The following is a 14,317-nucleotide window of genomic DNA, read 5'->3' as shown; positions in this document are numbered from 1 at the left end:
CTGTTACACAAGCGATTTAAAGATTAAGAATAATATAATTGTAACGAAGAAGTGTTGAATATATTATAATTGAATATAGTATTTAATGTGAATTATATTATTATAATTATGAAGTTCAGAGTTGTGAAGCTGTGTAGATGTTATGGAGCTCCAGTTCAGCGGTTACACAATGCGATGCTATTCAGACTGCTTTTGTTCCTTGTGGTGTGTATGTAATTCCGTCAACACTCACCACCTCTTTTTTTTTATCAATCATTCATGCGGTTACTTAAAAATCGACTCCAACTGCGAGCACCTCACGCAAGAACGAGCTGGCCATCTGTTGGTGGTAAATCCAACATTGGAGGATGAACAGCCGCCGTATTGACAGTGAAATGTTGGATTTTATGTGGAGATGTGGATTTCGCATCCACGCAATGTTTCCGAGCAACGCTGCAGCGCTGATTGCCGATGCAATAGGCGAGCTCTGCAGAGGTGTGAAAATAACTGCCGTGGAGTCCTACACATGGTGAGGAATGTGGAGTCGTTTTGAAAACGACGTCTTCGAACTTGAAAGGCCAAAGCGAACTCTTTTCCTTTGTTATTTGAGGACTGCTGAAGCATTTGCATAAGATCTAATCAAAAGTTCCATATTCTTCCTTGCTACGGAAATTTATGAAGAGATGCTATAAGAAGGCAAAAGAAATAATAAACTCAGAGAAAAACCAGCCTTATACACAGCAGCCATTTCAAAACTTATGCTGAGGTTCCCTCAATTTCAACTCTGCTCTGGAAATTTATGGATGCGCGAAGCAGGGGAGAAATGAAAGGAAAAGGACAAAAAGGAGGATTTTTCCCGCATCCAAAGTTTGTGCGAAGATCGCCAAGGCAACGAAAATTTTGGCTGTATTTCATGGTATGCTTTAAAGCAACAGCGAGAGAAAAAAGAACGGCCGATTGACCATAAAATTACCAAGAAAAAAGAAGTTGCCCTTCCATATTCAACTCTGACCATGCCAAACTTTTTTGAAAATCCTTAACACTTCCTTGAGTAGAACAAACAAAAACAAACAAACGTAAATATTGTAGAATCTAGTTGTTACTTTTTGAGTTTACGTTGATTTACGTTGAGCACCTTCAATTCAGTTCAAGGATTTCGAGGATTCAATTCAGCACCAAGGACCACATTTTTACGCTTGGGATCGAGTGCGATACACAACTAGATATTTTAGAGGAATAATGAAAAAAAAGAATTGTAGGTAGCACATGCAGACGTGTAAGGAAAATTGCGTTCGAAACAGTGACCACCGGTGAGTCACCCGTAATAAACCCACTAAAGATGTGTAAACGACACAGGAACGTGCTACTACTTGGCTGTCAAGCTGTTCCTGAACATTAGAGATGCATGAATTTGTTGTTGACTCATGTGAATCTATTCTTCGTTTTAAATGCATAGAAAACACTGAAGAATTTGCCAAAAACAGAATTTCGTCCGCATTGTGGGCCGTTTTTCCCAGCAGGTGTGCAAAGGGCTGCATTCGCAGCATTGGTCAAACTTACATGGTCGGATGATAAGCTCCGTCCACCGCAGGATAACTGGAATTTTGGACGGCTAGATTGTTGCGTGTATTTTTTCCCCGGAGATCACCGTAAATCCAAGCAGATGAGCTATGCTTCAAAACTTTTTCTATTGAATGACGGTCAATCTCCGATTGTTCTTAAACCAACGCCTAGAGGAAGGCACTGCTGAACCTGACTTGCACTTTCTTAGTTAAACTAACTTTCTTTATTCTCGTTATTCTCCCTTGAACCTTCCTTTTTCTACTTACTTCGGATACCTTAAAGATCCTTCTTCTTTCTCTTCTGCGTTGAAACACCTTTTTTCGCTAAATCTCAGTACACTTCTCTGCTCCGGGTCATCATTCGCTAGTTGATTTGCATACGCTTGACATATCTGCCAGGAAGTCTGGATCTGATCATCTGACATGAAGTGTCCGACCTTAAGCCGACTGCCCGATTTTCCGGCTTTTGCTCCTACCTCTCGTCCCACCTTCACACTGCTCCATCCTCCATACAAAAGCTTAATCGCTTTTCTTCAGAATTTTATCACACTACTATAAATCTCAGGAGGGAATCAAGCCTAAAAAAAACAAAGAACAATCAAGAAACGTCAAACGCCGCATAGATAAATTTTTTGAGCACTTGATTTGGCTTCTTCACAAAAACAAACATCAGCTGGGATAGAATTTTTATTGAGGACAGACATGTTATTAATATCCTGGAGCAAGACGAGCTGGAGGACAATGGTCGCAACTTCCAGGAGATCCGTTCTCTCCTGGGTTTCCAGGGCCACCAGCGGGTCCAGGTGGTCCCGGTGGTCCACGTTGTCCTAGGATACAATAGATACCCAAGCCTTGAAAGCAGAAAATCGCTCATGATCCAACTGTAGCTAAACTCACCAGGTTCTCCAGTAGGTCCAGGACTTCCATTCTCTCCATCCCTTCCAGGTACTCCTGCTTTTCCTGGTTGTCCAGGCGCTCCTGGTCGTCCAGTAGGCCCAGGTGGACCAGCGGGTGCAGGTCCACCAGGTACCAATTGTCCGGGCTCGCCGGGTGGTCCACGTTGTCCAGGCTGTCCTGGAGGTCCAGGTGGTCCTGGTGGTCCAGCGGGTCCTTGCTGTCCTGGGCCTCCGTCGTTTCCGTTGCCGCCTGGCTGTCCTGGAGCGCCGTCCTGTCCGGGAGGTCCAGGTGGTCCTGGCATTCCAGGAGCAGCCATGCACGGACATTGAGGTGGTACAGGTAGGAGACGGTCGTGGAGTTCCGCATCCGGTCCAGGAGGTCCGGGTTCGCCGGGGCCGGCGCCCGGGGCACCATCTTTGCCATCAGGTCCGGGAAGACCGTCAGGACCAGGTGGACCTTGTTGACATGTACAACACTGCGCTTCTGCCTGACGAGTTGCACGGAGAAGGACATCTAATGAGTCTTCACCACCTTCCGGCGTTACTTCGACCATTTCGCGCCACATGTCTCGTGATCGCGACTTACAATATTCGACCTCACCCTGAATAATGGAAATTTCTTAAGTAGCCGGAATTTTTAGCATTTTTGCTGTTCTACTTTACCTGTACTGTAGCCTGTAGTGTTTGTACATAATGGAACACCAGAGGGAAGGTGACCAAACATGCCGAGACGGCTACGGTGGAAAAGACGACTGCGGCAAAGGCTACGCCCCTCAACGAGTCCTTTTTCTCGTCCATTTTCCTGCAAAGATGAAAGATCGTCCATGGAATCACCGTAATTCACAGACTTTTTTCATTCAAAATGAGAAAATTCAACAAAGCGAAAGTAGAGAAATGGAGGTTCATAATTGTGCTTGGAATGATCCTTTTATGAGGCTCTCAGGGTCGGAAAAAAATCAAGGCGTTTCCGCAAGCAAGATTTTGCACGTTATGTTCGAGTGGTTGACGTGCCCTGCCGGACAGAACCGGTCCTGGCTGGAGACGTAGTCGTCTTAAGTAGTGAAGACGCATTTACGCGCGAAGACTTGTAAAACAACTTTTTCGCGGATTTCAAGCCCCATTTATAGAATAGATCCTTAAAAATAGTCGAAACATTCGAATTCATTGGTGAACCGGATGATGAGGAGATAAGAATAGAAAAGAGTGCAGCAACTCAGAACTTGTATTCGGTTCATTAGTGGATCCCAGTCCCAAAATTCGATGGAAGTGGCTAGAAGGGTCAGGAGGCCGTGACCAGCCCTTTTCTGCGCTGTGTCCTGCGTTTTCCTGCGTATTTTTCCTGGAAACACAAGCTTAAATGAAATTTAGACTTTGCGTTTCTCTTATTGAGACTAGACTTCCTTACTTATTTGTTGTGTTGACCATGATCTTTAATGCACTAGCGAAAGTTTTTCCTCAAAATCCTAAGAAATATGCCCGATTTTTCTGATGAAAAATTGAACTTTCCCAGAGTTACAACAAATTCAGCACACTCTTGTGCACTGGGTTTTATAGGAAACTGAAAGCTGCTCCAGAAATCTCGGACAATCGCTGTCAGATCAGGTATTACAGCACGTAAATGAAAGAAGGGCCATTAAAGAAATTATGTGTTTCATCCACTTTGTTTTTCTTCGCTGCTAATTCTGCTGTGATAGTTGGAATTTTCACCAGATATTGCTAGAGTAAAGTGAGAATTTTTTATTTGCCATCATTTTATCCAATGAAGAAGAAAAGAGCGGAAAAACACAACCATTTTAGTACAATACAAACGCTTTTCAAAGCACTCTTTTCTAAAATGAGATCAAATAAATATGCGAATACAGAAATCGAAAAACGTGATTGTAACTGGTAAATTTTCTCTGGAAAACAACAGTGAATACTTTGGAGCTTTGTAGCAGAGTTCAAGAAGCATCCGAGAGACATGGTTTGACTCGAGGGTGAAGTTACGGTGCAAGGAGCTAAGGAAGTTTTTCTACAGGTTTTCTACAAGGAGGTAACCGAACTTCTTCTTCGCAACTACGCATTTTATGTTCTAAAAGAGATCAGCTGAGACCGAAAGACACTGATGCGACAGCTAATGCCTGTAATTTCACGAAGTGAGGGAAGAAGGAGCAAGGAATTTTGTAAGCTGCGCATGGACTGATGCGGGTCGAGGTGTGTGCGTCCATGTGGAAGGAAATGAGGGGAGTTGCCGAGGAGGTGAAGTTGACGACGAGCATTCGGATGGTCGACGAGCTTATATGCGGTTGTGGAGGTGGAACGAAACACTATCGCGTACACACAAGTGACGAAGAAGCTGCGCCGCGCCCGACGAACACTCAGCAGCCCCCGGCCCCGTCCCCCGTCCAGCACTCTCCTTCCTTTCCCCGTACTAATCATACGGATGACTGCTGACAGATAACCATGAATGATAGGGTGGCTGGGAGAGGAACATTATTTTCCACCTCAAAATTCCCAAAGAATACTTCTACACAGAAAAATTGTCTACAAGTATCGCACGGAGAAAAAAGTGAATAAGGCAAATAAAGTAAGTCAGAAATAAAGTAGATGTTAAATAAGTGTTATAATAAGTAATTGAAAGAATGACAGGATAAATTAAGCCGATCGATTTAATTTTGAAATGATTTCCTCTCACGTACTGTGGGAGGGAATTGCTAACTTCCATACAAATACGGTCGCTAAGAATTACGTAGTTCAATTCTTCCAGAAGAGAGGAGGAAAAAATGGATTGTATAACATATCTGATTGAAAAGTTGGTTTGCAGTGATTTAACGCATCGGAATGCGCGTGCGTTTTTCTGAATTCCCTCTTGAAAAATACCCGCACAGAGAAATTCTCTAGGCTGTACATGGTTTTGTGATGTAATCAACCGTTACTATGTTACCCTTATACTCATCATGTGCAGAATCTATGGGAATTTTTTTATCCGGAACTTTCTGCAGACAAATTTTGTATGCAGAAATTGGGAAACGAATGCAAAATTGAAAAAAAGTGGATGTGTAACATTCGTCCCATAGGTTCAATATGGGTCAATCCCATAAGTAATATGGTATACTATTATTCTACTTCCTTTAGCCTTTTAGTTCTCAGAATTAAAGAAATTGATTTTTTTTAGACTAAAATATACTGTATTTCGTTCCCTGCAATATTGTTCTATTTTTGTCGATAGTCAAATTTAAGCAACAGCCAAGATTGTTAGCAAACTTTATTACGGCTAACATTTCGGCGTTCTCGCCTTCGTCAGAGCCTGGAAAGTTTAAACATTTGCAATTCTGTTTCTATTCTATTTTTATTGCAGATTTTCTACTTCCAAAACTTCTCTGAGCTTCTTTTCTTTTTCTTTCTTCTTTTCCACTTCTCCTCTTCCAAAACTTTCACTTCTCCGCGAAACATGAGATACTCCTTCGGTGTCACTGAAAAAATGGTTAGTGGGATGACCCAGCATTTTGCCAGTATGGCCTGGCAAGGAGTGATGGCCGCATAAAAGTTCTTTATTAAAGAAAATTTCCAGTTCAGTGGCCATTTTTTAGGGATCAATTCTGAACAAAAAGACATTTCTCTTTCATTTGCCGAGGAACATCGTCGCCCTTTGGCCGCGGAAATTCTGCTAATTGCGGCCAAGTTCTTCAAACATTGCGAGTTACGGTTTTAGCTAAGTGCACCCCACTTTTCCTTCTTCTAAACGCTATGGAAATGTCCTCTAACCTCCAGAGAAATCACTCCCAAAACTTGTTTTTAACATTAATTTCACCGTTCAGCAGCAAAACAGCCATTAAGTTAGTACAGAAGAAAAGTTTTATGGTTCTGGGAACTGTTCCACTAAGTTGTAGAGCCAAGTTTAACTTCTTTTACGTGCACAAGGAAGAAAGTGAGAGAGCTGCAATAAACGGCACAACTTTTTTTCAGAAATGCAGATGTTTCTGTCATCCACAAAAAGGAGCAGAGGTTGTCGGAAAAAAGAACACTTTGAAGGTAGAATTACAAAAAGGACCTCAAGTGGTTTCAAGAGAGTCGCTCGAAAAGTTTGAAGCGAACCAGCAACTTCGGCACCAGGACGACCCGGTTTTGCTAGATTTTATTTCCGCAGAGCAGGAGAGGAATTTTCTGAGTTGGATATATGCGTGATTCTTACCAAGAAGGACTGGAAAAAAAGTGGCTCAAGCCTGGTAGGAGTTTGGTGTCCCAGCAGCAGAGGAAGATTAGGGGTTCGCGAAACGTTTCTTCTAGGGTCGTTCAGCGCTGATCCTAGATTTTGTTTCCATCTACAGTAGTCTAAAGACGATTCCGAGACAGAAAGTAACTTGTCCGGTGCTGATCGTAGATTTTCATCTACGCGTCTGTGCGTAGAAATCCTCTCCATCCCAAAAGTGGTCAAATGAAGGATTAAGGGATCAAATAGAATAAGCTGGCTAAGTAGAAACAATGAAAATGAGCAGAAATGAGTAACCATGAGTAAGGTGAGGTGTACTGAAAGCTACGGGAAAACCTAAGTTTCTATTTGATCGATATAAAAGTGATACATTTTGCAGTTAAAAATCCCAATCCTTCATTGTGGCCGATGATCCGGATCAATCAATACCGTGATGGATTGGATGAATAAAGTTTGGCTTTTACCAAAAATAAGCAGGCACAGCCTAAAAACAGCGTAAAAAATTAACAGCTGATTCCTAATCACTGGATCACTACGCAGGCTGCGGCGCAGCGTCGCTGAGTCCTAGAAAATCTGGATGTGTTTGAGTACGCATGACTTGTGCCGGGACCGCAACGCAACTGATCCGTGCATTCTTTTTTTCTGTCTTTTCACTATGCATATACTGTATCTGTTTTGTATTTCCCTTCACTAGATTTTCTTGGTACGCATTTGAACATGATGAATAAACAAAAAAAAATATAGTTAAAGAAGGTAGTAACTGCGTCTTCACACATCCAAGTCAATCCTTGACAGCATCAGTGTTTTTCAAATTTAGAGGTCTTGATAAGCAGGACAAAACTTCCGATCTTCCGCATTTTCGAATTTTCCCGTGTCTACAGAGCGCGTTTGAAATCTGGAGTATTGTAGAGACCCCTCACCTCTCCAGATTGATGAGTAAATACAAAAAAGGATGGATTCACATAGGAAACAAGGGATTTACGCGCGCTCGCCGCCGTATTTGGTCAATCACTTTGAAGAAAGGAAAAACTCCATAATGATTTATGACATTGAGCTGTTGCGCGATCATGGAACGTATCTGGTGTCTTTCTGGAGAAATCCTCGAACAAGATTAATAACACATCCATGAACTGAATTTTAAGAGAGCTTTCAAAAAGAATTCTTCAAAAAATCTCTCAACGCTTTGAAATTTTTCGAGAAGAATCTTCTCTCAAGTACCTGGCTGCCGCATTCACGCCGAAGCGGTTCCTTAGAATGAACTAAACAGCCAGTTCATCATCATCTGTACACAACCGGTTTTATGGCGGCAATTTCCTCACTGCTCTCATCCACTTCTAAGTGTAGAAATACGATCATCATAGACGTCCACAAACTTGCTTTCCCATTGTTATGGAACGTTGTTAAAGTTTAAAGTGGAATGTAACTTTATGTAAAACGAGAAGAACCGGTGTTGTTAGAATGACAAGCTGGTCGATCAGATGGTAACACTGCGACAGAACTGTTGTGGTGTTCACGAGAAACCGACCGACCGTTCCAGTTCTACATAAGACGAAGTCAACGCATCATGTTGAAAATCATATGTAAAACAGAGTTGTACATCAATGAACCCACAATTTCGGCTAATTCATAAAAATCTCCTTGGATGCTCACGACAAAACTCTTCGTTGGTTCTTCGATCGGCAAAGTGATAGGACAAGACAAATGTTGGAAGTAATCGATGACAAAAACGAAATCTCCGCCAAATTCCATTCCCTCGACTGCCTCCTCACAACCTTCTCGGGCCCGAGCATATCCTCCAATCGACAGCACACATAGCTAAGCGCCACGTGAACCGCACTGCCGCCGCACGCGGCAAAAGAATCGTTGGGGACAGGAATTTTGGCGCGTACCATAGATTACAACGCTACACGTCAAAATCCCTGAGTAATAAGAGCATCCAAAGAAATTGCGAGCAAAGTTCGATAGTATAGAAAAGGGCTAGAAAAAATGTTAAGTTGTTCTGAAAAGATATTTGGTATAGAAAGTGATGATTCCTTCCAAATAAATCTAATTTGACTTAGTTTTTGATGTAAGAGCAACCTGAAGATCGCGAAGCTTTGCAATATGAACCTCTCCAAACACATAGCCCCACTCTCCGGCACCGATATGAACTCTCATTTCATCCGAGCTATTCCTGCATGAATTTTATGGTGTCAGGCGTATCGCAACTTTTTTTGCTGCTAATGCACCAATAGGGCGGATGTAGCACGGAAGGTAAAAGGTTCCCTTGTGTCTGCATAATCGGTCTGAGGCTCGAATCCCCTAGCGACAACCAATCCTTCCATCCCTACGGAGTCGATAAATTCTTATCAGACCTGTCTGGGAGGATGAAAACACTGATGACTCGACATTGGATCGGCTCGGCTGCGTGCGCGTTCATGAACCCCAAACGGTTCTGAATTAAGAGGAAGCATGCCACGAATCTGACGTGGTGAAGGAATCCGAAAAAGTTAGAGATGGGGTTGAAGATTGCGAGGTCAGGGGTGGTTCCGCTCATCTCTCCCTCATCGTCGTAAGAAACGGCGTGGGAACCACTTCAGTTATTACGAATTGCGTTGGAACGCTCCTCTTTGTACACGTTCCGTTCCCCTCAGTAGTCTATTCGTTGGTTTAACTGGAATAGGCTGGTGAGAAGACACCACTGGTTCTCGACCGATCGCACTTGGATGCGATGCGTGCGCAAGGGTGGCCCGTTGCAACTGAAATCGTCGTGAAAAACGGAGTCTTTCACGCCGTTTTTTTACAGCGACCAGGGAGAGGCGAGCGGAACCAACACTAATCCAATTCTACAATCGGAACCAACACTGATCCCATTCTACAATAATAACTCTAGATTTTCCCGCTGATTCCTTCACCACGTCGAATTCGTAGTATGCTGTCTTTAAAGTCAAAAAAAAACCCAGCGCAAATACACAAAAAAGCCATTATTGTTGACATGATGGTTTGATGTCAGAGTGTTAAGAGCCTCATTGCCAAACAAGCCCTCATCTCAAGCTCAGATGTCTTCATCATCCATTGGTGAGAGGTCGAGTCGTCAACTGCCTGGCTTGATCGCGCTGGCGACAGTTTTTCGAGGAGTGCACACCGTAAAGGTGACGGTTTTGATGTTATTCCCTTGAGCTTGAGTGGAGTTTTCCTATTTCTTGTATGTTGATTGTGGAGTAGTGAATAACAATCGCCGAAGTTTTCCAGTGGGGTATGGTTGGATACGCGGCAAAGCGGAGTAGGGGCGCTCCCTTCCGTTCACACTCCCCTACAACTGGGACATTTTTGCTGCCACGCTTTTTAAAGGTCCAGCGGCCGCGTCGCGTCTGCTGCGTTGAACGCGTTCCAAGTTGATTAAGCTGGGCGTAATAATTCAGCTTTCGCACACCTCATCTACGGGTGTGGTCTTCGTTCCGTTCTGGATAGTTTTCATATACCTAACTGTGGTTGCAACAATTTCCTTCGGTAAGTAACAAGACGTGTGGATCCCTAACCGAACACCTCCAAGAATACTTGCTTACAGTTCTGGGCTACATAGTCATCGCTAACAGGAGACGAACGATCGTTCGTGGGATTTTTGAAAGCCCCGAATTCGAGTTGCTGGACGATGTAAGTTTGCACTGTTCGCAATGAGTTTAGACAGCGTAAGGAACAGGCTTGTTACCGAAATTGCAGACGAGTACTCTGGATCTGGGAAGAAGCAGTCCGTGCCCTGTAGCAGTAAAAATAAAAAAAAAATAAAAAAAGTAAAATCAAAAAGTAAAATTTCGCTACCATCCATTGAGCTGCTTGAGCTGGAGGCTGAGATTGTTACCTATTTTCACTAACACCTAAGCTAGTCCGACGTTTCTGCGGTAGGAGCGCAGAAAGTCAAAGATATAAGTGATTCGCCCTCTCAAATGCCTAATCGTCGTTACGAAAACGTCTTTGGGTGCTATTCACGTAGCGAAAATACTTTTGGAGATCGATGTTATACGAATCTGAGGTTATGGATGTACTCTTTGCGCACAGCCTTAGAATTTTCTTGAATGAACAATGAAGAATGAAGCGTTCGAAAGAAGCTACGCTGCACACAGAGCAGAAGTGGTGGCGCTTCTCCCAATTGGTGATTATCGGCCGAACTCGTCCACGTCATAGCGTACAATCAATGATCACCTATTGGTAGCAAGGCGGCACTTGACGCCGTAGCTTCTGCTAACTCTGCGGACAGCCTTATTCGACTTTTTTGGGGGGCGCCACGGTTTTTGATTACAACTCATAGTCGCAATGGTTGACGGACGCGTGGCCAGCCGATGGTCAAGTCAATGTTTTCTCCTCCTAGACAGGTCAGGCGCCAATTTATCGACCTCGCAGATAGGAAAGGTTTCGCTAGGACAGTTTCGAACCATCGATCGATCGTGTGGCAACAGCAGACTTCTTGCCGTCTCTGCTACATCCGCCCAATGTGGATATTTTATGGACACGAAATGGAGAAAATGTCTAGCTGGCTTTGTGCAAAATTGCACCATCGGCAGTGTGGACGTAATGGTTACCTTAAATGTGCAGAAGTAACATGCAAAACAGATGATGTGAGCTTCGTGATCGCAGACGAGCTGCCTCCTTGTCATCTCTACGAATTTTGATCACAGAGCGGTTGTTTTGGCCTTTCTCTAGATCATTCCGAAGGTTCACAGCTATGAGCTGGCCTGTACTGCCACTTCTCGACACCTAAAGTAATCATGAGGCTGTTTTTGTGCAAAATGCTAGGCATTTAAAGGCCACATATCACGACTTTGACGTGATGAGGGAAACCGCGGTAAAAACTAGAGATCGGGTTGTAGATTGCGAGATCCGGGATGGTTCCGCTCAACTCTACCTAATCGTCGTAAAACAATGGCGTGGGAACTGCTTCCCTGCCTGCCAGGTACTTTAGAACGCTCCTCTATGTATACGTTCTGGTCCCCCGGCGACCTAGGTTAGGTTAGGTTTTTCGACATAGGTTTCACTTGAATATTCTGGTGGGAGGACATCACCGAGCTTCGACCGCTCGGATAGCGGTGTGGCGAATGCGCAAGGGTGGCGCGTAGCAACTGAAAACGTCGCAGAAAAGGCGTCTTCCACGCTGTTTTTTGCGACGAATAAGGAAAGATGAGCGAAACCGCTCTGGATTCCTTAATATATAATAAACAAATGAACCAACAAAAAAACAACGTGTGGTTTGCTGCCTTTAACTGCGTAGGGAGGCGTTTGAAAGGAACAATCACTTAGGCCTTCGGTTCCCTGTTCACTGACAACAGCGAAAACGTTGACTACTGATGAAGATCAACAAAAGTCTTGGTCTGAGGATCCGACCACCTAGGCATGATCAAAGATCGGAGTTCACCAGGCCACAAAAATCGATCGATGCATCTAGTTCTCTAACTCTGAGGCACATTTATCTACTAAGCTCTCTTCCAATGTCAGCGATTTCCTATCCGCTGGTATCGCCGAAAAGAAGTATGGCCGGGTCAGAGTTGCCTGAAGCTCGCAGCGACGAGGACGCGGTAATGGCTGTGATGGGACTCTCGTTAGCTCCGCTATCTCTTCCGTTGGAGTGGAGTAGCGACGATCCCACAAGCTTCAAGTCCTCCCAGTCCTCCTACGCAACAGCTGAAACCATTGCGGTTAGTTGCATCTACGCTCAAGTTCCGCTCGTCAAAGCAGTGCCCATCTCGGCATCACCGGACTCTGGACTTCTCAAGGATGATGCAGTGATAGTTGCTGGATTTGTGCGTAGGATTTTAAAGAAATGAAGAGTATAGAATGTTCCCTTGGAGGGAAAAATAAGTCATGTCTGAGAAGAAATAAAAAATAAATGAATAAAGAAACAAAAAAGAAAGTAAGTAAACCCTAAAGACGCGTTGTTAAGTAGTACCATTGCTAGGACCGTCAATGAATCCATGTTAAGATTTTTACAACTGTTTTTACAAATTTCATAGCAGTAACAAAATTTGCAGTTATCTCCATTATTTGAACTACGATACCCTTGAAGGTTTCGCAGTGAATGACATGATTTTTCTTATCTTCTGAGGTATTATCGTAGGAGCCAGATCTCAGAATTAGGGCTTAGCATCTTTTCTTCCTGAATTTTTGTCATGTGGTTCTTTTTTTTCATGAAATAGGATGAAGAATACGATATTCGGTCCTATTCTTCATGGTCTACTACAAAGTTTTTATGCAATATCGCTCCGCGCCAGCGAAATTACTTGTTGATTTTTATTATTGGAATTTTTTGTTGTTTTCAGTATGAGAACGTACCTGCGAATTCCGACTGGATAAATGCTGGACTTCTATGTTCAAAAGCTCGGAGTGGAGTCCTCGTCACATCTCAGGACCTGGTATCTCTCTTTACACTTCCCTACTTTTCTCTGTCAACGTTTGGGGAAAGAAAAGAGATTGTCACCTTCAGGTGAAAACTTCGCGATTGCGCCGAAGCAGACGACGAGGTGGTAGCGATCAGAGACGACGTTTTGTAGCTTGGTGGAGGAAAAAAGTGCAGAAATACAAGTCCATCAGTCGATCTAAATCTACTGGAGTTTCCCGGGAATCCAAAGAAGTTAAAACTAATTGAATTAGAAACTTGCGGCAAACAGACGTGTTAGTAAACACAAACGTATTAGATAAAATATTGGTGTCACAATGGTGCTTCTATGAGCTATTGACTGGTTTTTTTTTCCTGAAGTAAAGGCTTCAACTATTTTCAACTTGAAGGACTCCTACAGTCTGATTTTGATAACTTCCGCTAGAGTCACAATGTCAAGAAAAATCTAGTGAATATGATTTATTTGAATAAATTGGATGATAATTGAGAATAAATGAACCATGGAGGAACCAAAAGACACCGAAAAGTACAAGAGCACTGAAATTCAAGAAAACAAAACAACTGTTCGCATCTCATTTTTGAACTGAATCGACTGCTGCTAAAGTACTTTCAAAAAGCGAAGGTTCGAATGAGTGGTTGACGGCGTAGGAGAGGGAAGAGAAGAGGCAGTGTGTGCCAACCAAAGAAAATGCGGCGGTAGCGTCGCGGTCACCAGTGTAAACATTGGTGTTGTCACTGTGTTGTTGTGATGTTTCTTCAATAAAATAAATAAAGTAACAAAATTTGTAAATGTTTCTTCAATAAAGCAGACGTTTTTCGCGTTTTTGTGGAAATAACAGAAGTCAATAGAGGCCGCCGGCTGCAGCGCGGTGGGCTGATCTCGTCACTGGTTTCAGCGCAATGAAAACGAAAAACAACGTTCACAAAGCATGCTTCCTTTTAAAGAAGGAGAAAATTTTTGACGTATACGAAGGTATCGTGTCGTTAAGAAAAATTTAGGAGCTCACCTAGGATTTAGAGTAAGAGAAAACAGTCAAAATGATTGCTTCATCTTTGGAGAAGGAAATTACGCATGCTGAAGCTGTTTAATCCTTTGAGAAAAAAATCGCGCTGATCAGCAGAACTTTTGGAAGGAAAACGCCGAGAAATAATGGAGTTGTTTTATCCTCGACCGGTTGCCTACCGCGAGTGTCCTTGTCTTCCCCTTTACTGGGTTTTCTTGTACTTCGGAGCTAAAGCCCTCTACATAGCTGTGACTTTTAAAGAGAAGATCGATTGTTCAGGAATGACCACGTGACTTCTGTAGGTTCGTACAGGTCCTCTTCTA

The 14,317-nt window shown here is 43.3% G+C and overlaps 2 protein-coding genes across 3 annotated transcripts; one reads left to right on the top strand and one right to left on the bottom strand.

Annotated features, from left to right (window-relative positions):
• Window positions 1–2,249: 2,249 nt before the first annotated feature.
• RB195_005553 (uncharacterized protein) lies at window positions 2,250–3,235 on the bottom strand (the record flags this gene model as incomplete). Its single annotated transcript, XM_013450750.2, has 3 exons — window positions 2,250–2,368; window positions 2,439–3,039; window positions 3,101–3,235. The coding sequence occupies 3 exons, from the start codon at window positions 3,233–3,235 to the stop codon at window positions 2,250–2,252; spliced, it is 855 nt and encodes a 284-aa protein (XP_013306204.1).
• Window positions 3,236–9,664: 6,429 nt separating this feature from the next.
• RB195_005552 (uncharacterized protein) lies at window positions 9,665–13,239 on the top strand (the record flags this gene model as incomplete). 2 transcript variants are annotated; one of them, XM_064178125.1, is made up of 5 exons in its annotated part: window positions 9,665–9,757; window positions 10,028–10,115; window positions 10,174–10,259; window positions 12,914–13,006; window positions 13,078–13,239. In XM_064178125.1, the coding sequence occupies 5 exons, from the start codon at window positions 9,665–9,667 to the stop codon at window positions 13,237–13,239; spliced, it is 522 nt and encodes a 173-aa protein (XP_064035205.1). The 2 variants fall into 2 exon arrangements, with proteins under 2 accessions (XP_064035205.1, XP_064035206.1); XM_064178124.1 differs by lacking the exons at window positions 9,665–9,757; window positions 10,028–10,115; window positions 10,174–10,259 and adding an exon at window positions 12,086–12,397.
• Between the last annotated feature and the right edge of the window lie 1,078 nt (window positions 13,240–14,317).

Source organism: Necator americanus, chromosome I (assembly GCF_031761385.1).
Source record: "Necator americanus strain Aroian chromosome I, whole genome shotgun sequence".
NCBI lineage: Eukaryota > Metazoa > Nematoda > Chromadorea > Rhabditida > Ancylostomatidae > Necator > Necator americanus.
Note: the sequence above shows the minus strand (reverse complement) of the source record. Positions and strands in the feature narration are given on the sequence as shown.